The 20,112-nt window shown below is 41.2% G+C and overlaps 1 protein-coding gene across 2 annotated transcripts in view; it reads right to left on the minus strand.

Annotated features, from left to right (window-relative positions):
- KHDRBS1 (KH RNA binding domain containing, signal transduction associated 1) overlaps positions 1-19,233 on the minus strand; it is a 32,855-nt gene extending 13,622 nt beyond the window's left edge. For both annotated transcript variants that reach the window (XR_013975129.1, XM_080921317.1), the window contains exons 1-7: positions 18,741-19,233; positions 8,223-8,347; positions 6,772-6,888; positions 4,847-4,993; positions 2,265-2,398; positions 565-766; positions 115-182 (exon numbers count right to left, since the gene is read on the minus strand). Coding sequence is in view for 1 of the 2 variants with exons in the window: in XM_080921317.1 (XP_080777443.1) it covers positions 115-182; positions 565-766; positions 2,265-2,398; positions 4,847-4,993; positions 6,772-6,888; positions 8,223-8,347; positions 18,741-19,122 (1,175 nt within the window). In the remaining variant the exon portion in view is untranslated. The remainder of the gene's footprint in view (positions 1-114; positions 183-564; positions 767-2,264; positions 2,399-4,846; positions 4,994-6,771; positions 6,889-8,222; positions 8,348-18,740) is intronic.
- Between the last annotated feature and the right edge of the window lie 879 nt (positions 19,234-20,112).

Below are 20,112 nucleotides of genomic sequence, written 5' to 3' on the forward strand. Positions count from 1 at the left end.
TTAAGTCACACTACTCCTTAGGCTACTCTTTGCCCAACTCTTTAGTCTCTCCAACTCTATCCCCCAGCCATCCACCGGGGACACGGTGCAGACATGACCTCTTGCCTGACTCACCCTTGACTCTGGCTGTAATAGCCTTCATAGCCTTCGTAACTCTGCTCTGCATATGTATCATCATAACCCTGGAACGATAAAGCAGAAGATCACAACCCATAGGAGACCATGGGCTTCTGAATAAACAGGCTACAAGAAAGTTCTCAAAACTATTAATATCCACTGTACAAGAGAAAATAAAGACAAAACTTAGTAAAACAAAACAATCTTAGTAAAATTCTGTAAGTTAAACCACAACTTACTTCTCATTTAACTTATACAGACATAATAACAATGTCTAAAATAGAAGAGAAACCATCACATAGTTCAAAAATCAACTGAACAAGAATGCAGATTCCAAATCTTAAAGCTGTGTTTTTTATCTACATAAAAGAGCAAGACTTTTTTCACACGAGTTTATCTGGCAACCTAAATATGGAAGAAATGATGCATTGTTTAAAACATTCTTACATAATCTTCATATGTCTCTGGTGCAGGTGTTGGAGGCAAAGGTATTCTCTGAATACCAGCTGTCCGAGCTCTTGGTGTAGGAGCACCTCTCACAGTAGGTGGGGGTGGCACTCCTCGAGTCACAGTGGCACCTCTGGTGATAGAACCTCTCACTGGTGTTCCACGAACCAAAGCCCCTCTAGGTGGTCCAACACCACGACCTCTACAAAAAGAAAATTTACATTAATTTGAGATTTTAAAAATGAGGCCATATTCATTCTAAGGACTGTTCATAAAATTCTAGAGGTGAATGATTTTACATTTTTCAACTACTTACTTGAGATAAGGCCGTCTATGTAACCCTGGAACTCATACAATCGACTTGTTATTAGGATTAAAGTTGTATGCTACCACACCTTAAATTCCACCCCCTAACACCACAAGACAGGGTTTCTGTGTGGAATTCACTCTGTAAACCAAGCTGGCCATTACTCAGAGACTGTCCTGCTTCTGTCTCCTGAATGTTGGGATTGAAGGCATTTGCCACCACTGCCGTTTAATTTTATTTTTTTCCAATATATATGCACACCCAAGTATTTTCTTCACAATTTTTATTCTACATTTATGGTCATTTTGCATGTACACGTCTGTGTGCCACATATACACTTTGTGCCCAAAGGCCAGATGTCAACAAGAGGGTGGTGGGTCCTCTGGAGCTTGAGTTACAGGTGACTGAACCACCACGTGGGTACTGGGAATTGAACTTACATCCTCTGAAAAAGCAGCCATTGCTCTTAACCACTGAGTCATCTCTCCAGTTCCTAATTTTAATTTCTTAAAGGAGGCCTCTGTGGACACACTTGGTAAATCAGAGCCTGTATCTCTTGCTTGTCCTTTTTTACTTTTCACATAACCCAGTCTGTCTTGAACTCAGTATGTAACTGAGGATGACCTTGTTCTTCATCCTTCACTTCGTAGGTGTTGCCACTATAATTGTGTGGCACCATACCCTGGGGTCTGTACAGTCCTAGGATCAAACCCAGAGATTTATGCAATCTAGGCAAACACTCTAACCCTAAAACAGACTTTAAAGCACAGAATAACATACATAAGGAACCTAAACTAGAAGATTCTCTGGGCTCAATCATGGATCACAGCACCCCAGGCAGGTCTAGACTGTCTAAATATTACATAAATATTAACCACAAAAGGTAAAATTCTGAAATCATATAAAATAATCAGGTTTGATGGCTCATGAGTTTCATTCATCACAGCACTTGGGAGACAGAAGCAAGTGGATCTCAGTTCTGAGTTTCAGATGTGCCTGGTCTATGTAGCAGGCTCCAGGGCTACATAAGTGATTAATAGTCTTTAAAAACAAAAACAAAAAAGGCAACTAGGGATAAATGAGATTGCTTAGTGGGTAAACACATCAGCTGATTAGTAAGACTGACATTTTGAGTTCAAGCCCCAAAATCAACATGATAGAATTCCTACCACAGTGTCCTTTAACACATCCACACTAACACTCAGGAATGAATAGATATAGAAATTTTTTATTAAATGCCAGAACTATTCAAAATGAAAAGCCCCAAAGTTTCAGTAGGAATGCAACACTATGGTTAGACTGCTAAGATCTAGAATTCCATACCTGATGTACTATATAAACCCTCTGATGCCTGAGTTAGTCAAATATGTATTTGTTTTACAACTAATTTTACCTGGGAACAGGTGGAGGAGGAGGTGCAGCTCCTCGTCCTCTCACAGATACCCCACGACCACGTGAGGGTTCAGGAACTCCATTCAAGTAGGACAATTCTAGAAACTGCTCCTGACAGATATCATCCATCATGTCCTGGGAATTAAAGACAAAAAACATGTGGTAACATCTGCCTCTGCTTCTAAAAATCACAAGGTCCACCAAACCCTGGAGCTGGGGACAGTGGCACATACCTTTGATCTCAGCACTCCTGGATGCAGACACAAGCAGATCTCTATGAGACAGAGGCAAGCCTCGTCTATAGTTTTGAGTTCTAGGGCAGCTAGAGCTACACAATGAGATAAGACCCTATCTCAAAATACCACTCCCAAAGAGAGTAGTCTTGAAAGCCTAGATGAAGCTTTAAGTCAAAATTCTCATGTTAAATAACACTGTCAGTTCTTTGAGTAAAGTCTTGACAGCAGACCCTCACTAATAAATGAAGTTCTTCAGAAGGCAGTTCCTGCCAATCTCTCCCTTGATCACTTCCTTTCTCTATACACAAAACTTTCTCAAGACAAGTCAAACCAACTACAACTCACCGTCTAGGTTAGTCTCAAATACATTCTTTGCAAACAGTTACTTTTCCTAGAGTAGAAGACACTACCGTTAATGAGGTTCTATGCATTGGTGTTATATAATTGAGAACTCTGACCCTTACAAAACATGTTAAAGGGCTAGGAGTACATCCAAGTGGTAGAAACTATCCCTACTCTACAAACAAAGCCCTGAGTCAAATTTTCAGTGTAGCCAAAAAGGGGAAAGGGGAAGATCCTCTTTTTCTGTTATTGCCAAGCCAAACCTCTTTCCCTAAAATACCATGTAGTTCTCACTATCCAGGTATTAAATATCATTTTATGTTTGTTTTTCCTCATAGTTGAGATCTTCAAGAGCCATTGTGCATACATGGATATGCCACAGTAGGTGTGTGGACCTTAGAAGACAACTTTGTACAGTCTCTTTCCATCTTCACATGAACTGTGGGGATTATACCCAAGTTATCTTACATCTGTGTCAAATGTGTTTTACTCATTTATAGAACATAAAACCCTCCTATTTTCCACAAGAAACATTCAACCTTAGTACCTGATGAACTTTTATTTATTTTGAATACTACTTTAAGAATGACATAATTAGGGGGGCTGGAGAGATGGCTCAGCAGTTAAGAGCACTGACTGCTCTTCCAGAGGTCCTGAGTTCAATTCCCAGCAACCACATGGTGGCTCACAACCATCTGTAATGGGATCTGATGTCCTCTTCTGGTGTGCCTAAAGACAGCTACAGGGTACTTATATATAATAAATAAATAAATCTTAGAAAAAAGAATGACATAATTAGAGCAATTTCCCTGGCAACTAACACTCCACTCTCCTTGACCTTACATATCACTGCTATTTCGATTAGATAGTTAAGTACCAATACCCAACTCATTTCTCAGGAGTCTCCAACTGTCACAATGTGTCAATTAAACTTTAGTACATATAAATTGAGGGGTTGGAGACATAGCTTAGTAGGTAGAGGGCTTGTCTAACATGCATAAACAAGCCCAGGGTTGGATATGTAACACACAAAATCAGGTGAAGCACTGAGAGCCTTTAATGATAGCAAATGAGGGGCACAAAGCTCAATGAATTCAAGGGCACCCTCAGTCGCATAGCAAATTCAAGACAAGCCTTGGCAACGCTAAAGGTTCTCGATCAAACAAAAAAGGTGCTTATTTAAACTGGAGGTCCATCCTCCAGAAACCTCATTATGTATTTGGGAAAACTCAAAAATCTGAAGGGAGGGGGATTCCCAAACATTAAAGAACAGTTCAGACAACTTGTACTTAACCTGTTCTATAATCAGGTGACCTTAAGAAGTATACACCATTTTCTAAGCATGGTGGAACACATCATCAATCATAGCACTTGGGAGGTAGAGGCTGACAGATCTGCAAGCTGAGACCAGCCTGGTCTACACAGTGAGTTCTAGGCCAGGCAGAGATACACAATGAGACCTATCTCAAATAAACAAAACAAAACCAACAACAAAAAACACAAAGAAAAGTATATGCCATCAATAGTCATGCCTGCAACATACACCTCTTCTAAATCAGACTCTGAATAAAAAATCTCCACCAGAAGAACCCTTCCATGTGCCTCATTAGAGATTAGCTTAGTAACACTGGATGCTGTTAAGTTTCCAGTTGTTAACTCTAGATTTAAAAGTCTAGCACACGAACTCCTTAACTGCAGACTTACCTTAAGTCATTTTCCTAATACCATCTCCTGGTTCCACAGTAGTACCAAAACAGTGAACTGAAGGAAGACTTTATTAGTCTGTTAAGCAAACTGTTAACACACCAGGGACCCAAGAGACTGACAACAGATAGTTAGACAAGGAGGCCTTGGAGTATAGTGCTTTGAGAATTAAGAATAAGAAGTGGGAGAACCTCAGCAAACTAAACAAAAGTACAGACCCTAGTCAAGAACCACAGCCTTTCTAACAATACAATCTTACTCTTTCCCTTGCTTAGACAATAAAGAATATGCATTTCCTCACCGGTACTAGAAATTTCTTGACTTCCTCCATGGCATGGGCCATAAGAGCATAAGCTTCACACGGGGGTCCAAAGACTTCAATGAAGACATGCAGATCCATATTTAAGTGGGCATATTTGGGGTCTCCTCCCTTGCGTAACTCTTCCTCCTATGGGAAAATGCAAAGAAACAACTCATACAGACTAAAAGAAAACAGTATCATTACCTGTAGTCAAAGGGAAAGCAAGAATATCTTTTTTTAAAAAGCCCTTAAAGAAAGGAAAGCTAAGTCCTAGAACTTATACTATCTGCTAAATCTATAACTGACGTAGTGATTTAAATATGCCTGGCTAATGGGAAGTGGTACTATTTGGAGGTGTGGCCTTGTTGGAATAGGTTTGACCTCCTAAAAGGAGGAAATATGTCATGTGTAGGTGGGCTCTGAGGGCTCCCAGTGTTCAAGCTCCCCCAGTGTAAGCTACCCTCAGGTCAAGATGTACCGCTCTCACTTCCATCTCCAATCTCCAGTACCATGTCTGCCTGCACACTGCCATTCTTCCCGTGATGATAATGGACTTAAACCTCTGTAACTATAAGCCAGCCCCAATTAAAACTTTCTTTTATAAGTTTCCTTGGTCATGATGTCTCTTCAAAGGAATAAAACCTAACTAAACCACTTGGTTAACTGTTTCCTTAAACCAGTAGAGCATTTGCTGACGTAAATGAGAATTTTAGAGTCTACTCAGGTTAACAGTATTTAGTCTGTGCAGTATTTAGCATATGCACGCAGGTACTAGTTTTAAATCCGTTGTGCTCTTCTATCACCACTGGTCTGCTGAAGTGCTTCTGCTGTCCAGGACAGACAAGAAAATCTCTTAGGAATCTCATTAACTAAAATAATGTACTTCACTCATTCTATGTATCTAATGAGAAATGTAAAGGACAAAAGAAAAAGATAAAGAAATCAAAATCATCAATTTAACTACCTAAAGGTTAGGCCTGCAAAAAAGAAAAAAAAAAAATCTAGATTTATCAGGTAATTCATATCTAAGAAGCTGACTCTAGAAAGGAAAACCATTACACATGCTAAAAGTTTCTTGTCAATTGACTGCACATTGTGTAGTGTTATGGAATAGAAAATAAAAAACCCTTAAATATGTTTTCTTTGTCAGGATAAGTCATGTTTACTTTTGGAATCTATCGTCTTAGCAGGTATCACATTCCTGTTAACTAGACATCAAATGATCTAACCCCAAACTCACCAGCACAGAACACTTACTTCCTGTCACTGGAAAACAGACTGTGTGTCTTTGGTATGGTTAAATTTAGTATTTCAAGTTTTCAGAGGTAAGCTTACCAAAGCTAACAATGGAACTTAATTGTATCATAATATCATAATGCAGCCAAAGGAGAAAAACAAAACAGAAACAAAAATCACTGGAAAGATAGCTTAATGGTAAAGAGCACTGGCTGTTCTTCCAGGTCCTGAGTTCGATTCTCAGCACCCATATAGTAGCTCCTAACTGTCTAACCATAGTCCTATGGGGTCTGATGCCCTCGTCTGGTGTGTAGATGTACATGCATACAACAACCATATATATATAAAATAAACACATTAAAGGAGGGAAATCATTAGGGCATATCTAGACTCTTTCCAACATTGCCAGTGAGTGCCTACACACAATGAAAGCCTACAGCAGTCATATATTGTATGCTAGAGGTTGAAGCACAGTGATGCATGTCTTATCCTAGCATGTGGGAAGCAGAGGCAGGAGATCTTTGAGACCAACCTGGTCTATACAGCAAGTTTCAGGCCAGCCAAGGCTACACAGTGAGACATTTTCTCAGCATCTCCCAAACAAACCTCTAAATATTTGCTTGCATAAAGCATCCATATCAGGCACTGGGCAACTAGAAGGCATTAGGGATTTATTTACTTGAACGTACCTTGGCTTTGTCTCTCATTGAACCCTTCCCCAAGACAGAGATCTTTGCACCAGTCTCTTCCTGTAGTCTTTTGATTGTATTTCCCTGTGGTCCAAGAATCTTTCCCACAAAATTGAACTGTCAGAAAATTAAAAAAACAGAATTCTAATACACCCTCAACAACCCTATAAAGTAGGAATAAGATTCTAATTTTACTTAATATGTATTACACCTAAGATACAACAAATATACCTCACGGTAGCATGTATGGTAAACTAAAACCTAGCTACTTTCCTTTAAAAAGATGAACATTTCTTTTAAACATTTACATTTATTTATGTACAAGAGGGAGTAGAATAAACCAGAACATGTACACAATAAAGTACTAATCAGGTAAGCCACACACATGGTCAGAACTTTGGTTCTCTCCTACCATATGGGCTCCAGAAATCAAATCTAGGTCTTTAGGCATAGTGATAAAAACTTTTACCCTCTGAGCCATCTTTCAAACCCAAAAGAATCTATCTACCTTGCTTCTTTTTGTTGTTGCTGAAGGCAGGATTTCTCTGTGTAGCTGAGGCTATCCTGGAACTGATTCTGTAGACCAGATTGGCCTCAAAATCTGCCGCCCTCTGCCTCCAGATTAAAGGTATGTGCCACCACTGCCTGGCAGCAGCAGCTTCTTTTAAAAAGCTAATTCTCAAGAGACTGGAGAGATGGATCAGGTTAAGAATTAAGAACACTTCCTGCTCTAAAAGAGGAACCAGGTTAGGCTCCTGGCACCTCCACGGTAGTTTATAACCATCTGTGTTTCCAGTTCCAATGGATCCTACACCCTCTTCTGCTTTCCTCAGGCACTAATCACATACATACATGCAAACTATATAATATGCATTAAATAACAATAAAATTAACTTCATCTGATTTGAGAATATGTGTTGTATTTTATTTGATTTAAATTCTAAGTAAGAGGCAGAAAAATGGCTCATGGTTAATACTACTTGTTGCTTTTTCAAAAGATTTGGATGCTGTTCTCAGCACCCACAAAGCAATTCACAACCACCTGTAGTCCCAGTTCCAGGGGCATCTAATACACTCTTCTGATTTCCTTAAGTACAAGGGATGTGCATGGTGCTAATATAATACACACACAGGCATGTGTACAAATACATAAAATAAGATAAATTCTAGCTCAATCTTTTCATAAAGGGATCCAGAATTTTATATGGGTCCTACAGCCTGAACAAAACATATGAAAGATAAATTATTTTTTAATACTAAAAGTATCTATTTCCTTCTTGACTATAATTATGCTATTTCTTGACTATAATTATAAATTATGGACTTCGCTATTTTAACTCCCAATAACAGGTACTTCAAGCAGCAGGAAGCTTTATAGGTGGATACATGGCCATCCCATGCCTTTATCACAGCCAACAACATTAACTCAGAAGTGAGCCCTTTTCCGTTACCTTTGGATACTGCTTGACAGGTATCAGTACCCGTTCTTTCAGCTTCATGTTCTTATGAGAAAATAAATCCAAATAATTCTCCTCGTCATCTTTTTTTGACTCTCCCTTCTGAATCTTCTCAATTTCTGAATAAGAAAAACAGAACTTAATTTCTGTACTTATAAAGACATCTGGCAAGACTGCTTAAAGCATTATTGTGAAGTACTGTGTAAAAACCAAACAGTTCAGAAAAAAATGTGCTAATTTGAGATAGATGGATGAGACCCCCAAAGCTGTAAGAGGTTCACTACGGAGCCTGAATCCTACTTCCCACCCTCACCTGAAGGGTCTGCACCATCCACTCACAGGCTCCTTGCCTTATGAGTACATGTGGCGCGCACCTTTGTTCCCAGCACTCAGGAAGCAGAGGCAGGCAAACAGATCTCTCGGCCAATCTGGTCTACAGAGCAGGTTTCAGGAAAGCCAAGGCTAGAGAGAAACCCTGTCTAGGAAAAACAAAAAACCAAAGTATATACGTATGCACTTATCTAAATTAATGCAGTATAGTAGGGAAAGATTTTTAAAATTAGGACAAATCAAAATCTTCAACAAGAAAAATACAAAGAGGACTTAAGATGCCTCAGCCATTAGGAAGCCACACTGCTCTTCGAGAAATCTTGAGTTCAGTTCAGTACCCATGGCAGAGTGACTTTCAACTACCTCTGTGGCTGCTCCAGAATCTAAATAGCCTTCTGGACTCAATGGGCACTGACAAACAGATAAAAATTGAAACTAAAACAAAACAAAACAAAAATTTTTGTAAGAGCTGTGCTGCATACAGTGGCTGTTTCCAGATAATCACAACTAATTCAACTAATTACAGATTTTTTTTTGTTCCTTCTCCATTCCCACTGTTTCATCAGACCAGAAGTTCTCAGTAAAACACAAGTTACTATTTAAGTATGACAGTTAGCTATTATTTCACTATAGCAAATGGTTTTGTTCAAATCAGTCTTAAAGACTTTGAAAGAGGTTCTTGTTCTATCACGTTAGTTATGGTCAACTTAGAAAGCTATTTAACTGCTCTGCACATGTTTTCATATCTATAAAATATTAGCAAAATTAGCTTATAAAGAATGAGGTGTCTGCCTATGGTCCCAGCACTCAGGAACCAATCAGGAGGATCACAAAGTTTGAGGACAACCTGAGATAAATGAGACCTTTTCTAAAATCCACGACAAAACCAAAACCCAACCACCTAAAAAGACAAAATAACATATTCAAGATCAGAGTTTATTTCTCAGTATGTGGATAATACATAAAATTCCTATCTAGACCAAACTTAATATCCAAACAAGAAAATACAGCACAGTAATTTAAAGTAACAGGGAGGGAGGACTGGAGGGACTGGAGCTCTATGACTAAGCGCACTTGCTGCTCATGTAGAGCACCCACATGACAGTTCACAACAATCTATTACTCCAGTTTGAGGAGAATCTAATGCCCTCTTCTGCCCTCCTCAGCTAAATAAATAAAAGCAGACAAAACACCCATTCATAAATTTAAAAGAAAACTCTCATCTCAAGTCTGACACAATGTTATGCACAGTATATACAGTGACAACCTTAGAGATAAGTGTACACCCCTGAAACAATCATAACCACCAAGGACACAGACACAATCATCAGAACCAACATACTTGGAATTTGAAGCTTCAAAGATGGGAATGCTTGATCCTCCTGCTTCCATCTCTCTTTTAGTACAGGGTTCCTCTGTATTTCTTAACTAATGAGATATAGTTAGGCCTTCAGTTCTTCAAATGGATTGCAAAACTGATGGTAGGAAGGTTTGTTTACTTACAATATAATGTACCCTATAAATTTAGGGCCTCCCTATGTCGCAGAATTACTTCTTAGTAGAGCTAGGGAGATGTCTGAGTCATCTGCACTTGCTGCACAATGACAATATGAATTCAATCCCATCATCACCATCACCAGCACTATTATAAGCAAGGTGGCATACGCTACCTATAATCCAGATTCTGCAGTTGTAGAGACATCTACAGTCTAAATCAGTGAGCTCCAGATTCAGTGAAAGACACACACACCCCTTTTATGAGTACACTTTAGCTGTCTTCAGAGACACCAGAAGAGGGCAACAGATCCCATTACAGATGGTCGTGAGCCACCACGTGGTTGCTGGGATTTGAACTCAGGACCTCTGGAAGAGCAGTCAGTGCTCTAACCACTGAGCCTGTCTTAAGAAATAAAGTAACAAGTAAAATAAAATAAACAGTAGATAAGAACTGTGGAAAACACCAACACTGACCTTTACATACCATACACACAAAGGAGTCAGAATAGCTAAGAAAACAAGAGTAGGAAACAATGTAGGCCTTCAGCAAGGGGCATCTTCAATATGTAGAACTGAACTCAATACCTTAACAAATATTACCTAACTTCCCCTTAAAAACAACTCACTGTAGTTGCTGATATAATTGAGAATTTGAAAATTGAAGAGGTTATTTACTTTTAGGTCACAAGCTGCTAAAGTACCAGAAAACAGACTAAAACATAAGCTTAGGGCTAGAGACATGGCTCAATGGTTAAGAGCATTCACTGTTCTTGTATAGACACCGCTTCAGTTCCCAGGACCCATGCGGCAGTTCACAACCTTAACTCAGTTCCAGAGGACCCCAGATGCTTCCTTTTGGCCTCCACGAGCACCCAAACACATGACACGCATATATACATGTAGGCATTAACACTCATATACATTAAATAATATATTAAGAATAACAACAAAGCACTAGATATTTTCTAACTTCAAATCTCACTCTATCATGTGATCTCTTAGTGGAGGACAGGACACTTTAGCAATGAAATACTTTTATAAAGTTTTAAAAACTACAATTTACACCTGGTATGAGGGCATGAACCCTTAATCTCAGTACTTGGTCTACACAGTGAACTGCATACCAGCTATGCATAGTTTTTGCTTCCTTCAAAAGAAAATAATTTGAAAAGGAATATTCCATGGATAACCTTAACCAAATATGGTAGCACATGCCTCTGATCCTAGCACTCAAGAGGGCTTCTGTGAGTTCAAAGCTAGCCTGAGCTAGGAACAGCAATTATAAAGATTGTATTACCCTCAAGCAAAAGCACTTTCTAAACAACATTACTAAGACTGCCTCCCTCAAATGATGTTTACCTGGGCCTCTGAAGACCTTGGCTGTCCCAAGAGCCAAAGAAAGAAAAGCTAAGGTATAAACAACTCAAGAGATTGTGACCCATCTGTTTGTCGGCCTGGCAATTATAACCTTTCCTGTTTATATAGTGTCTCCGATGTGTCAGCAGTCGTGGGTTACTCATTTTAACCAATACTATCCCCATTTAGTGGGCAAAGAAACCTAAATTCAGAAATGTTATAGAATTGCCACCAAACTAATGACAGATCAATTGGACCAACCCATTGTTTTTGACATAGTAAGTGGAATTAAGCTTTTTTTTTTTAAAACTTTACTAATTTTCTTCCCTTCTCTCCCCCTGTAAACTTCCAAAAATTAGGACTATTTAATGAATCTCAGAATGAAGAATGGTTGCTGTTTGTTAAAAGGGGGTCTCACCTAGTTGAAACACTTCCTGCTGCCTCAGCCTCCAGAGGGCAAGGATTATGTATACAATCATACATACTGAACTAGAACAACCATTTTGAGGGTAGATAGAACCGAGTTGAATCCTGGCTCTGCTGCATCTATGAGATGACCTTTTAATAAGGATAAACTGAGCAATGCTATAAAACCCCAGCACTTGGAGTTAGAATGATCTGAAGTTGAAGACAAGCCTGGGCTATGAGATCCTGCCTCAAACCAACACCCCCCACACACACACAAAACCGAAAAACAAGGAAAAAAAAGAAAAGAAAGCACACAAAAGGTTAATATTGGATAAGCCTGAAAAATATATGGATGGGACTTAGTGTTTATATAGCCTACAATCTCAGGACTCAGAAGGCTGGAGCAGGGTTTCAAAAAAAAAAAAAAAAAAAAAAAAAAAAAATCAAGCCTGAAAAATTTACTGAGAACTAGTTTTTAAACAGAGCTGAGCTGTGGTGATGCCTGCCTTTGGCTGATCTCTGAGTTCCAGGCCAACTTGGTCTATAGAGCCAGTTTCAGGACAACCAAGAGCTACACAGAGAAACCCTGTCTTAAACAAACAAACAAACAAAATGAGGGGTAGGGGACACAAGGTAAAATGAGAGCAGAAATTACAGAGTTCAAAGGTAGAACACATTAAAATGAGCAATCATCATTGTGGCAAAAAAAAAAAAAAAAGGTAGAACACTTCTTTAGCATTCATACAAAGGCACTGGGTTTAATCCTTAGTACCACCAAAACAAATTTGAGTGCGTATGTAAAAATAACTGCACTAAGAAGAGACTACTATACACTTTATACATTACACTGATTTCTTAACATTTGATTAGGAACTAATTATAAAACAAAACAGTTACTATTTTTTTCTTTTTTGCTAAGGCATTAAACTCAGCTTAGCAAATCTGTTCCAAAGAGTGAAATTATGTCATCCTCTAGACTCCAGGTGCACTTGGCACATATTTCTGACCACAGCATCTCTTCTGTTATTAATTTCTGGAATTCTACAATGGTCAAAATAAGTAACTGTAATCCTTGAAGAGAACCCCGTCCTCATTCATTTGAAAAGGAAGCTTCCCATGGCTAACCCAAACCAAATATGGTAGCACATGTGATCTAGCACTCCAGAGGCCTTCTGTAAGACCCTATTATTTCCAGCCTCTACACCTTTTCTGTTAGTGTCTCTTTTGGAAAGACAATGATCTTTGTATCAAAGAACCCTACCCTGTGACTTTTTACTTACCAAATTGTTTCAAGTATGAACACCTAGCATATTAGGTTCTTGACATTTTCTTTAAAGAGGGGATGAGGTCATAGACCCCATCAAGAATTTGAGAAAAGGCACAGCTACCTACCCCCCCATACACAAAGTCCCATAACAATATGTTACATACATAAGAATGGAAAAAATGGCCCAGTGGTGGCACACTACAATGTCATTAATCCCAGCACTCAGGAAGCAGTCAGACTGATCTCGTGAGTCTGAAGCCAGCCTGGCCTATATGTTCTAGTACAGCTACAAAAACTAAAAAAGAATAGTGAAAATGTGGGTACTGGCTGCCCCCAAAACCTGACTTTGGAATCCTTGTAAAGGAACTCAATTCTCATAGATAAAACCTTCTTATTATGGCATATTTATCACGGCTTCCCAAATCCTTTCTTTAGGGAATGACTTCAAAGGAAATTTTTGTTTTTAAATTATTAATTTTTAAAGAAAAATCTTTATGTATACTCCTTTTTTCCCCAAACGTTTTACTTTATGTGTATGAGTGTTTTTGCATGAGTGCACATGTATGCAAACTTTGTATGCCTGGTGATAGTGTATGTCAAGAGAGCATCAGATCCCCTGGGACTGGAGTTACAAAAAGCCACCGCATGAGTGCTTAAAATTGAACTCAGGTCCTTTGGAAGAATGCTTAATTGCCCAGATACCTCTCCAGACGCATTTTGCCTGCCTGTATATATGTATGCCCGGTATTCAGAGAAACCAGAAAAGGGCATCAATCAGATAGATCCCCTAGAACTTTAGTTACAGGCAGTTAAGAGCCAAAATGTGGATGCTTTGAACTAAGCCAAAGTCCCATGTAAAATAAGTACTCTTAAATGCTGACCCATCTTTCTGTCTCCATGCTAACCTAGTTATAGGCTTAGCCATCACTTTCTTCCCTAACCACCAGTAACCTCCAATTTGTTGTCCATCCTAACTGGTTTGTTTTTAAGAAGCTAGGTAGTGTCAATCAAGACACTGAGAGCATTAAATTCACCATTTGAAGGTCAACCCAAGCTAAATAGCAAGATCTTGTCTCCAAGAAAATGCTGCATTATCACAGAGATGGTAGCACATAAGCCTTTGATCCCAGTACTCAGAGGCAGAGGGAAGAGGGAAGAGGATCTCTGTGACCATGAGACCAGACTGGTTTACAGTTAGTTCTAGGCTAGCTAGAGCTCCATTGTGAGACCCAGCCACACTAGGCAAACATTTTACCACTAAACTACACACAGCTCCCTTTTTACATTTTCATTTTGAGACAAAGTCTCACTAAATTCCCAAGCTGGCCCTGTATTCTGTAGCTCTAGCACACCTTGAACTTGAGATTTGTCTTGGCCTCCTGAGCACCTAGGATTACAGGCTTGTACCAACAAGTCCAGTTTTGTTGCTGAGCTTTAAGGAATTTGAGTGTTCTGTTTTCAAATGAAATGTCAAACAGTTATCCACTGTTATCCAGAGTCATTATGCCAATTACCAGCAATATTTGGAAACTCCTTCTAATGCATGGTCTCCACCTCACTTCTTTGTCTTAAACCTGTCCATGTGTCAATGACTTCCTATCTGCTACTTTATATTCAACTTATCAAGGCGAAAATCTCCCAATCCCTAAAATCCGTTGTTGTGAAGAAAGCACAGGCTCAAACAAGCCTTCTACAATGGAACTTCATTCCAGGCCTTCAAGACAAAAAACTAAATCTAGCGGGAATCAGTTTACAAAATGCAAAAACAATAAGCTAATAGAAAATAGCTCTCTGAGGACATAGCACACAAATCTGATTTGCATATTGTCTGATGACTTATTTTACCCAAAATGCTCACTTTGAGTCATTTAAAATGTCTACTTTCCTAACTGTAAAGAGCACTTAACAGACTAGCATTTTTATATAAATTTTCATCTCAAAAGTCTAGCATGGTTAGGTAACTGTGTCTTTACACATCTGCATTGTATCACTACAGCTGAACATCAACCAATTCGGCCTACAGCAGTGAGTCTACGTTCAAATTATACATTCCTTCTCAAAAATAAGTACATACATAGATATCCATACATTCCTTAGATTTCTGTATTTTCCTATCGAGGTAAGGTTAACAGGGTACAAAGCCACTGAGACACACCTTCTAAGACAGAGGAAGACAGTGGTGAGAAAGCAGACAGAAGATCACTACAAATGGTGGATCTGACAGTCTAACCATGAAGGAGATACATAATCGTAGCCGGACATGGTGGCTAATCCCACACAAGAGACCAAGGCAGGTATATCTTTGTGTGTTTGAGGCCAGTCTGATCTACAGAGTTCCAGAACAGCCAGCACTATGTAAAGATGCCCCGCCCATACATATAGACACAGGCAGTACACAGCACATCAGTTCTGATAATAAACACAAAATAAACTGGGCAATGGTCAGGGAGGGCTGTGTGGTGACATCAGAAATGGTGGTCTGGGTCTCACGCATTTTATAGGGATGGACAAGGGCGCACAGAAAAAGGTTGTGTTGGACTCTGCTCTCTAGTGCTCTGCATCTCAGCTTCTTCACCTCACTTTCCTACGAGTACTCCAGACTTTCCCATACCTTTCTTATTTCAGCCAACTGGGTCTGTCTTTTTAAAATTCTATTTGCAGCAGGCAGTGTATAATGAGGGAACAAGGAAAAGCCTTTTGGCTGTTGAAGGGAAAAAGGAGTCAAGTGTGTGAATCAAATGTAGATTGATTGTAAATCTTGCTGACGCTGCTAATTTTGTTAGTCAACTATTATCTATGTGCCTCTTATCTCCTCATCTGTAAAGATAATAAGACTGTCTTCTCAGCCATCCAGAGGCAGAGCCAGGTGGATCTAAGTTTAAGGACAACCTAGTCTACAGTTAGACCCCAGCTCAAAAACAAACAAGCCACACACACACACACACACACACACACACACACACACACACACACCAAAAACACACACACCAAAAACAAAGGCCAGGAAGATCACTCAGCAGTTACGAGCACTGGCTGCTCTTCCAAAGGACCTGGGCTCAATTCCTAGCACCCAGATGGTAGCTGACAGTGATCCAGAACTCCACATCCAGGGAACTGACAACCTAACAGTCAGACATGCAGGCAAAACACCAATGCACATAGTAATTTTAAAAAGTTAAAAATGTAAATAAGGCAAAAGCAAAAAGACTCAACTTTAAAAGTAACCATGCTGAAGTTAAACTGTGACTGCAGAGCTAAAAGAAACATTTAAACATTTTTTCTATTAACCCAGAAAACCAGTTGAAAAGAGAATGATCAGGGGCACTTGAAGTCAGAAAGGCCAAACTATGCCATATGTATATAGGAATGGATAAGCAGAAGAAAACTATGGTGACATTTTAGTGAGTACAGGTCAAAGGAAATTGACTGATTTTACATAACTTAGACCTCACACTCACCACTTTACAAATGACACTGCTGTAAAGTAAGTTCTCAGGACCAAGTAACTAGTTAAGGGTCAGTTTCCAAAGAAAACATCTTAAAACTGATATAATTCTTCAGCAATTAATCTGACAGGTTATAAAGATTTGAGAAAATAAAAATAAGACTACCAAGTCACTTTACCATAGTGATATCCTTCAGTCTGAAGGTACTTAGTCAAAGTGTTTGCTATTTGCAAGCCAGTATGAAAAACAAGTATAAAAGATAATGTCCCCAATACTTAGATCAGGTAGTAGAGTAGTAAGTTTGATCCTAGGCAATGTACAAAATGAGTGTGGTGAGACACACTGCCCAAACACTGGAGGGAAAGGAACACAAGTTCAAGGTCAACACTGACCAAATACCAATCTCAGCTACTTGAGACCTGTCTCTTTTTAAAAAAAAATAAAAGAATAAAAATACCAGTAACTAAGTTGTCAGAACAAAAGCACAGAAACATAAGAACCTGAGTGTTACAGAACAGAGGCCCTAAGGTGAAACGTAAACAATTGATGTTTCTATTTACTGACCACAGGTTTTATTTATTGTGCTTCAAAGGCCCTTTACTTTTTTTCATATTTGAGTGAATAGAAAAGGTCTTTTAAGTCATTGTAGATACTTGACCTTTCTGCATTGTACAAATAGTAAAGCCCCTTTAACAATGCTGGGAGACAAAGAACAGATGAAAGAAAATGGTATTTTTCTTTTATTTCTTTACAGCTTTGTATTTTGAGTGCCTGTGTAGGACATAAGAGAACATCAGATCCCCCCAGTGCTGAAGTTATAGGTGTCTGCGAGCCACCTGATGTGGGTGCTGGGAACTGAACAGAGAGCAGAAAATGCTATTAACCTCTGATCCACTAGATAATGGTGTTTTCACAAGGAACTGTCCACAGTATCATTTTGGCCAGAGTCTGCGGATCTCTCAGACGGTCTTGGATGCAATACCTTTTATTCCTGTGGGTAGGATCTAATTTTGGGGTGGGATTGGGTCCAAAGCAGATGCTTTCTATTGGCTTGGTCTGAGAGGTTAGGGATGCTTCATCTGCATGTGGAGTGTTACCCCTACCTGACTGATAGACAAAGTTGTCTCTGTGGGGTGTCTTGGTCAAGTGTGCCAGGACAGTTACCAGATCAAGAGTAGGGTTTCTTCCTGAATCTGCTCAACCTTCCCAATTTTTGTCTGGTGACAAGGTTCCACTTGCCCCACAAGAATCCAACTATTCAATCAGTGAGACAGACTGTAGGGTCTTATATACTTAATAAATTTAGGTATCATAAAAAACTTAACTAAAGCCGTGTCTAACTACAAGTGAGGGTCCAACAGGCGGTTTGAATAAGAAAAATGTCCAAGTCGCTCAAGTCAAGAGAAGAGAGCTCCCTAGTCCACAGAGAACAAAGGCTACTCAAGCAAAAACTAAAACAAGACCAACTGCTCGTTCATCTCACCTAAAAGAACCTGCCGTCCTTACCTCCCTCTTATAATTTCTTTCCAGTCTCCTGGGTTATTTTCCCCCACGTTTACATAACTTCAAAAACACATTTAAAAATAAAGGAAAACACACATCCGGGTCTGCAACAATTCTTACTCCACAGGCCAAAATGGAAAACTTTACTTGAGAAAACCTCAAGCTCCCGGATTCTCTCGTCGCACCGGGCCTCTGATGAACGTAAACCCGAGTTCCCGCTAAATCCCGCACCGCTCCGTGGATGTGCCTCGAGGGACCGGCATTCCGGCCGTCTTTACCTCTCACACCCCAGGTCAAAACACTCCCCACCACCCGCCATCCAAAAATAATAATAATATTAATAATAATAATAAAATGTTTTCTCTTTGGGAAGGCGGAGAGAAATAGGTTCATTTCTGTTAAAGACCTGGTCCTTGGCGCGCGGGGCAACTACTTCGGGAGGAGAAGGGGGCGGGAGCACAGTACAATCTATCCATCAACCTCTCTACGATCGGAGATCGCAAGTCCTCTTTGGGCCTCATCCGTGGCTCAGAAACCTTTTCTTATACCCTGGGCCGGGGTGGGACTGAAGGTGCAGAATCTCTAAGGACAAGTCGAAATGAGAACTCACGATGCCCGGGCTCCGAGGGGGCGGGAGCAAGAACAAAGCGGCGGCCACTTACCGCCAGTACCGAGAGACCCGGAGGTACGCTAAGACCCGCTTACCTACGGACAGCAGCTGCATGGCGTGAGTGAAGGACGGGTCGAGCGAGTCCTTTTCAGCCATGAGTTCAGGCAGGTACTTATTCTCCGGCTCCATCTTGACCGCGGCTGTGGCTGACGGGGGCAGCAGCGGGGTCGGCGCCGAACCCACCACAGTCGCGTCGGGACCCGGGTTAGAGGGAGGCAGCAGCGGCGGCGGCTGCGTGGCGGGAGAGGCCCGCGCGCCTCCTCTGGGCCCACCTCCGCCTCCCCGGGACCGGTGAGGAAGCGGCGACGGCCGAGATGGAGTCAGACGCACCGAGGGGTGGGCACCTGACGGGTCCTTGGAGCAGCTACGGCCCGAGGACCGGGTGAGGCGCGCGGCAGGGTCGTCCCGGCGCTGCATCAGGGATGATGTGTGGCGAGCGAGCGAGGAGGCGATGCGACGGCAGCTGAGGCCCGAGCGGCGGTTGGCGGGGGTGGAAGAACGGGAGCGAGAGCGACCGAAGCCGACCCGAGCGACCCAGCGAGAGAGCACCGGAAATGAGGCGGCGCGCGTGCGCAGGCGCCTGCCGGCACCGCCCTTGAGTTTCTCCGCGGAGAACAAAGTCCCCCACTTGGACCACCGCGCCTGCGCCGACTGAAGACGTAGCTTCTCCGCTCAGGCTCCGAGTTCTTTGCGCCTGCGCGGGCGCCCGCCGCCTTCGTTCGTTTCTTTTTCTTTTCCACGTGACCCGGCGCTAGCGGTACACGTGTCTCCCCTCCCCCTCCCACGGGCGGAGGGGGCGGGCGCCGTGGAATGTCTTTGTCTGGGCTCGGGCCTGCCGAGTGTGTAGCAGGAGACCTGTTATTCGGGGGCCACGCCTCCTCCAACGGCCGAGCCTGGGGAGGTCCCGGGGGAGCTGTGCTGCTGTGTGGGATCGGGGGCCACCCCTCCAGCAAGGAAATGAAAGGAACGCTTCTGCACAGAGGGGAACGCGAGGGTTAGAGCAAAGTGAGGCCGGAAGAGAAGGAAAGACTGCGCGGACGAGATGGGAAGATGGGGATCCTGGGAGGGGCTGACCCAGGGAGAAGTGGTGGGTGAGAGAAAGGGAAGCCAGGAATGGGAAACAGAAGACTAAATGCTATGCATTGCCGAACTGAAACTCAGAAGGGGTCAGTCAGAGACGCAAACACCGGAAGAAAAGGAAAAAAAAAAAAAAAAGGCTCCCTCCATACCCAAGTAGAGCATCCAGGAAGTCAGACACCGAGATTTCCAATAGAGCAGGTTCAAAATTGGTGAGAGAATTATTAAAGGATACATTTGGGGCCGGATCAACTGATAATGCTGCTTGTCACCTGTTTGGTTGGAGTCCCAGGCTTGCACCCCCATCTCCCATCCCGATAAATTCCAATC

The sequence above is a fragment of the Micromys minutus genome (assembly GCF_963924665.1).
Source record: "Micromys minutus genome assembly, chromosome: 9".
NCBI classification, from domain to species: Eukaryota; Metazoa; Chordata; class Mammalia; order Rodentia; family Muridae; genus Micromys; species Micromys minutus.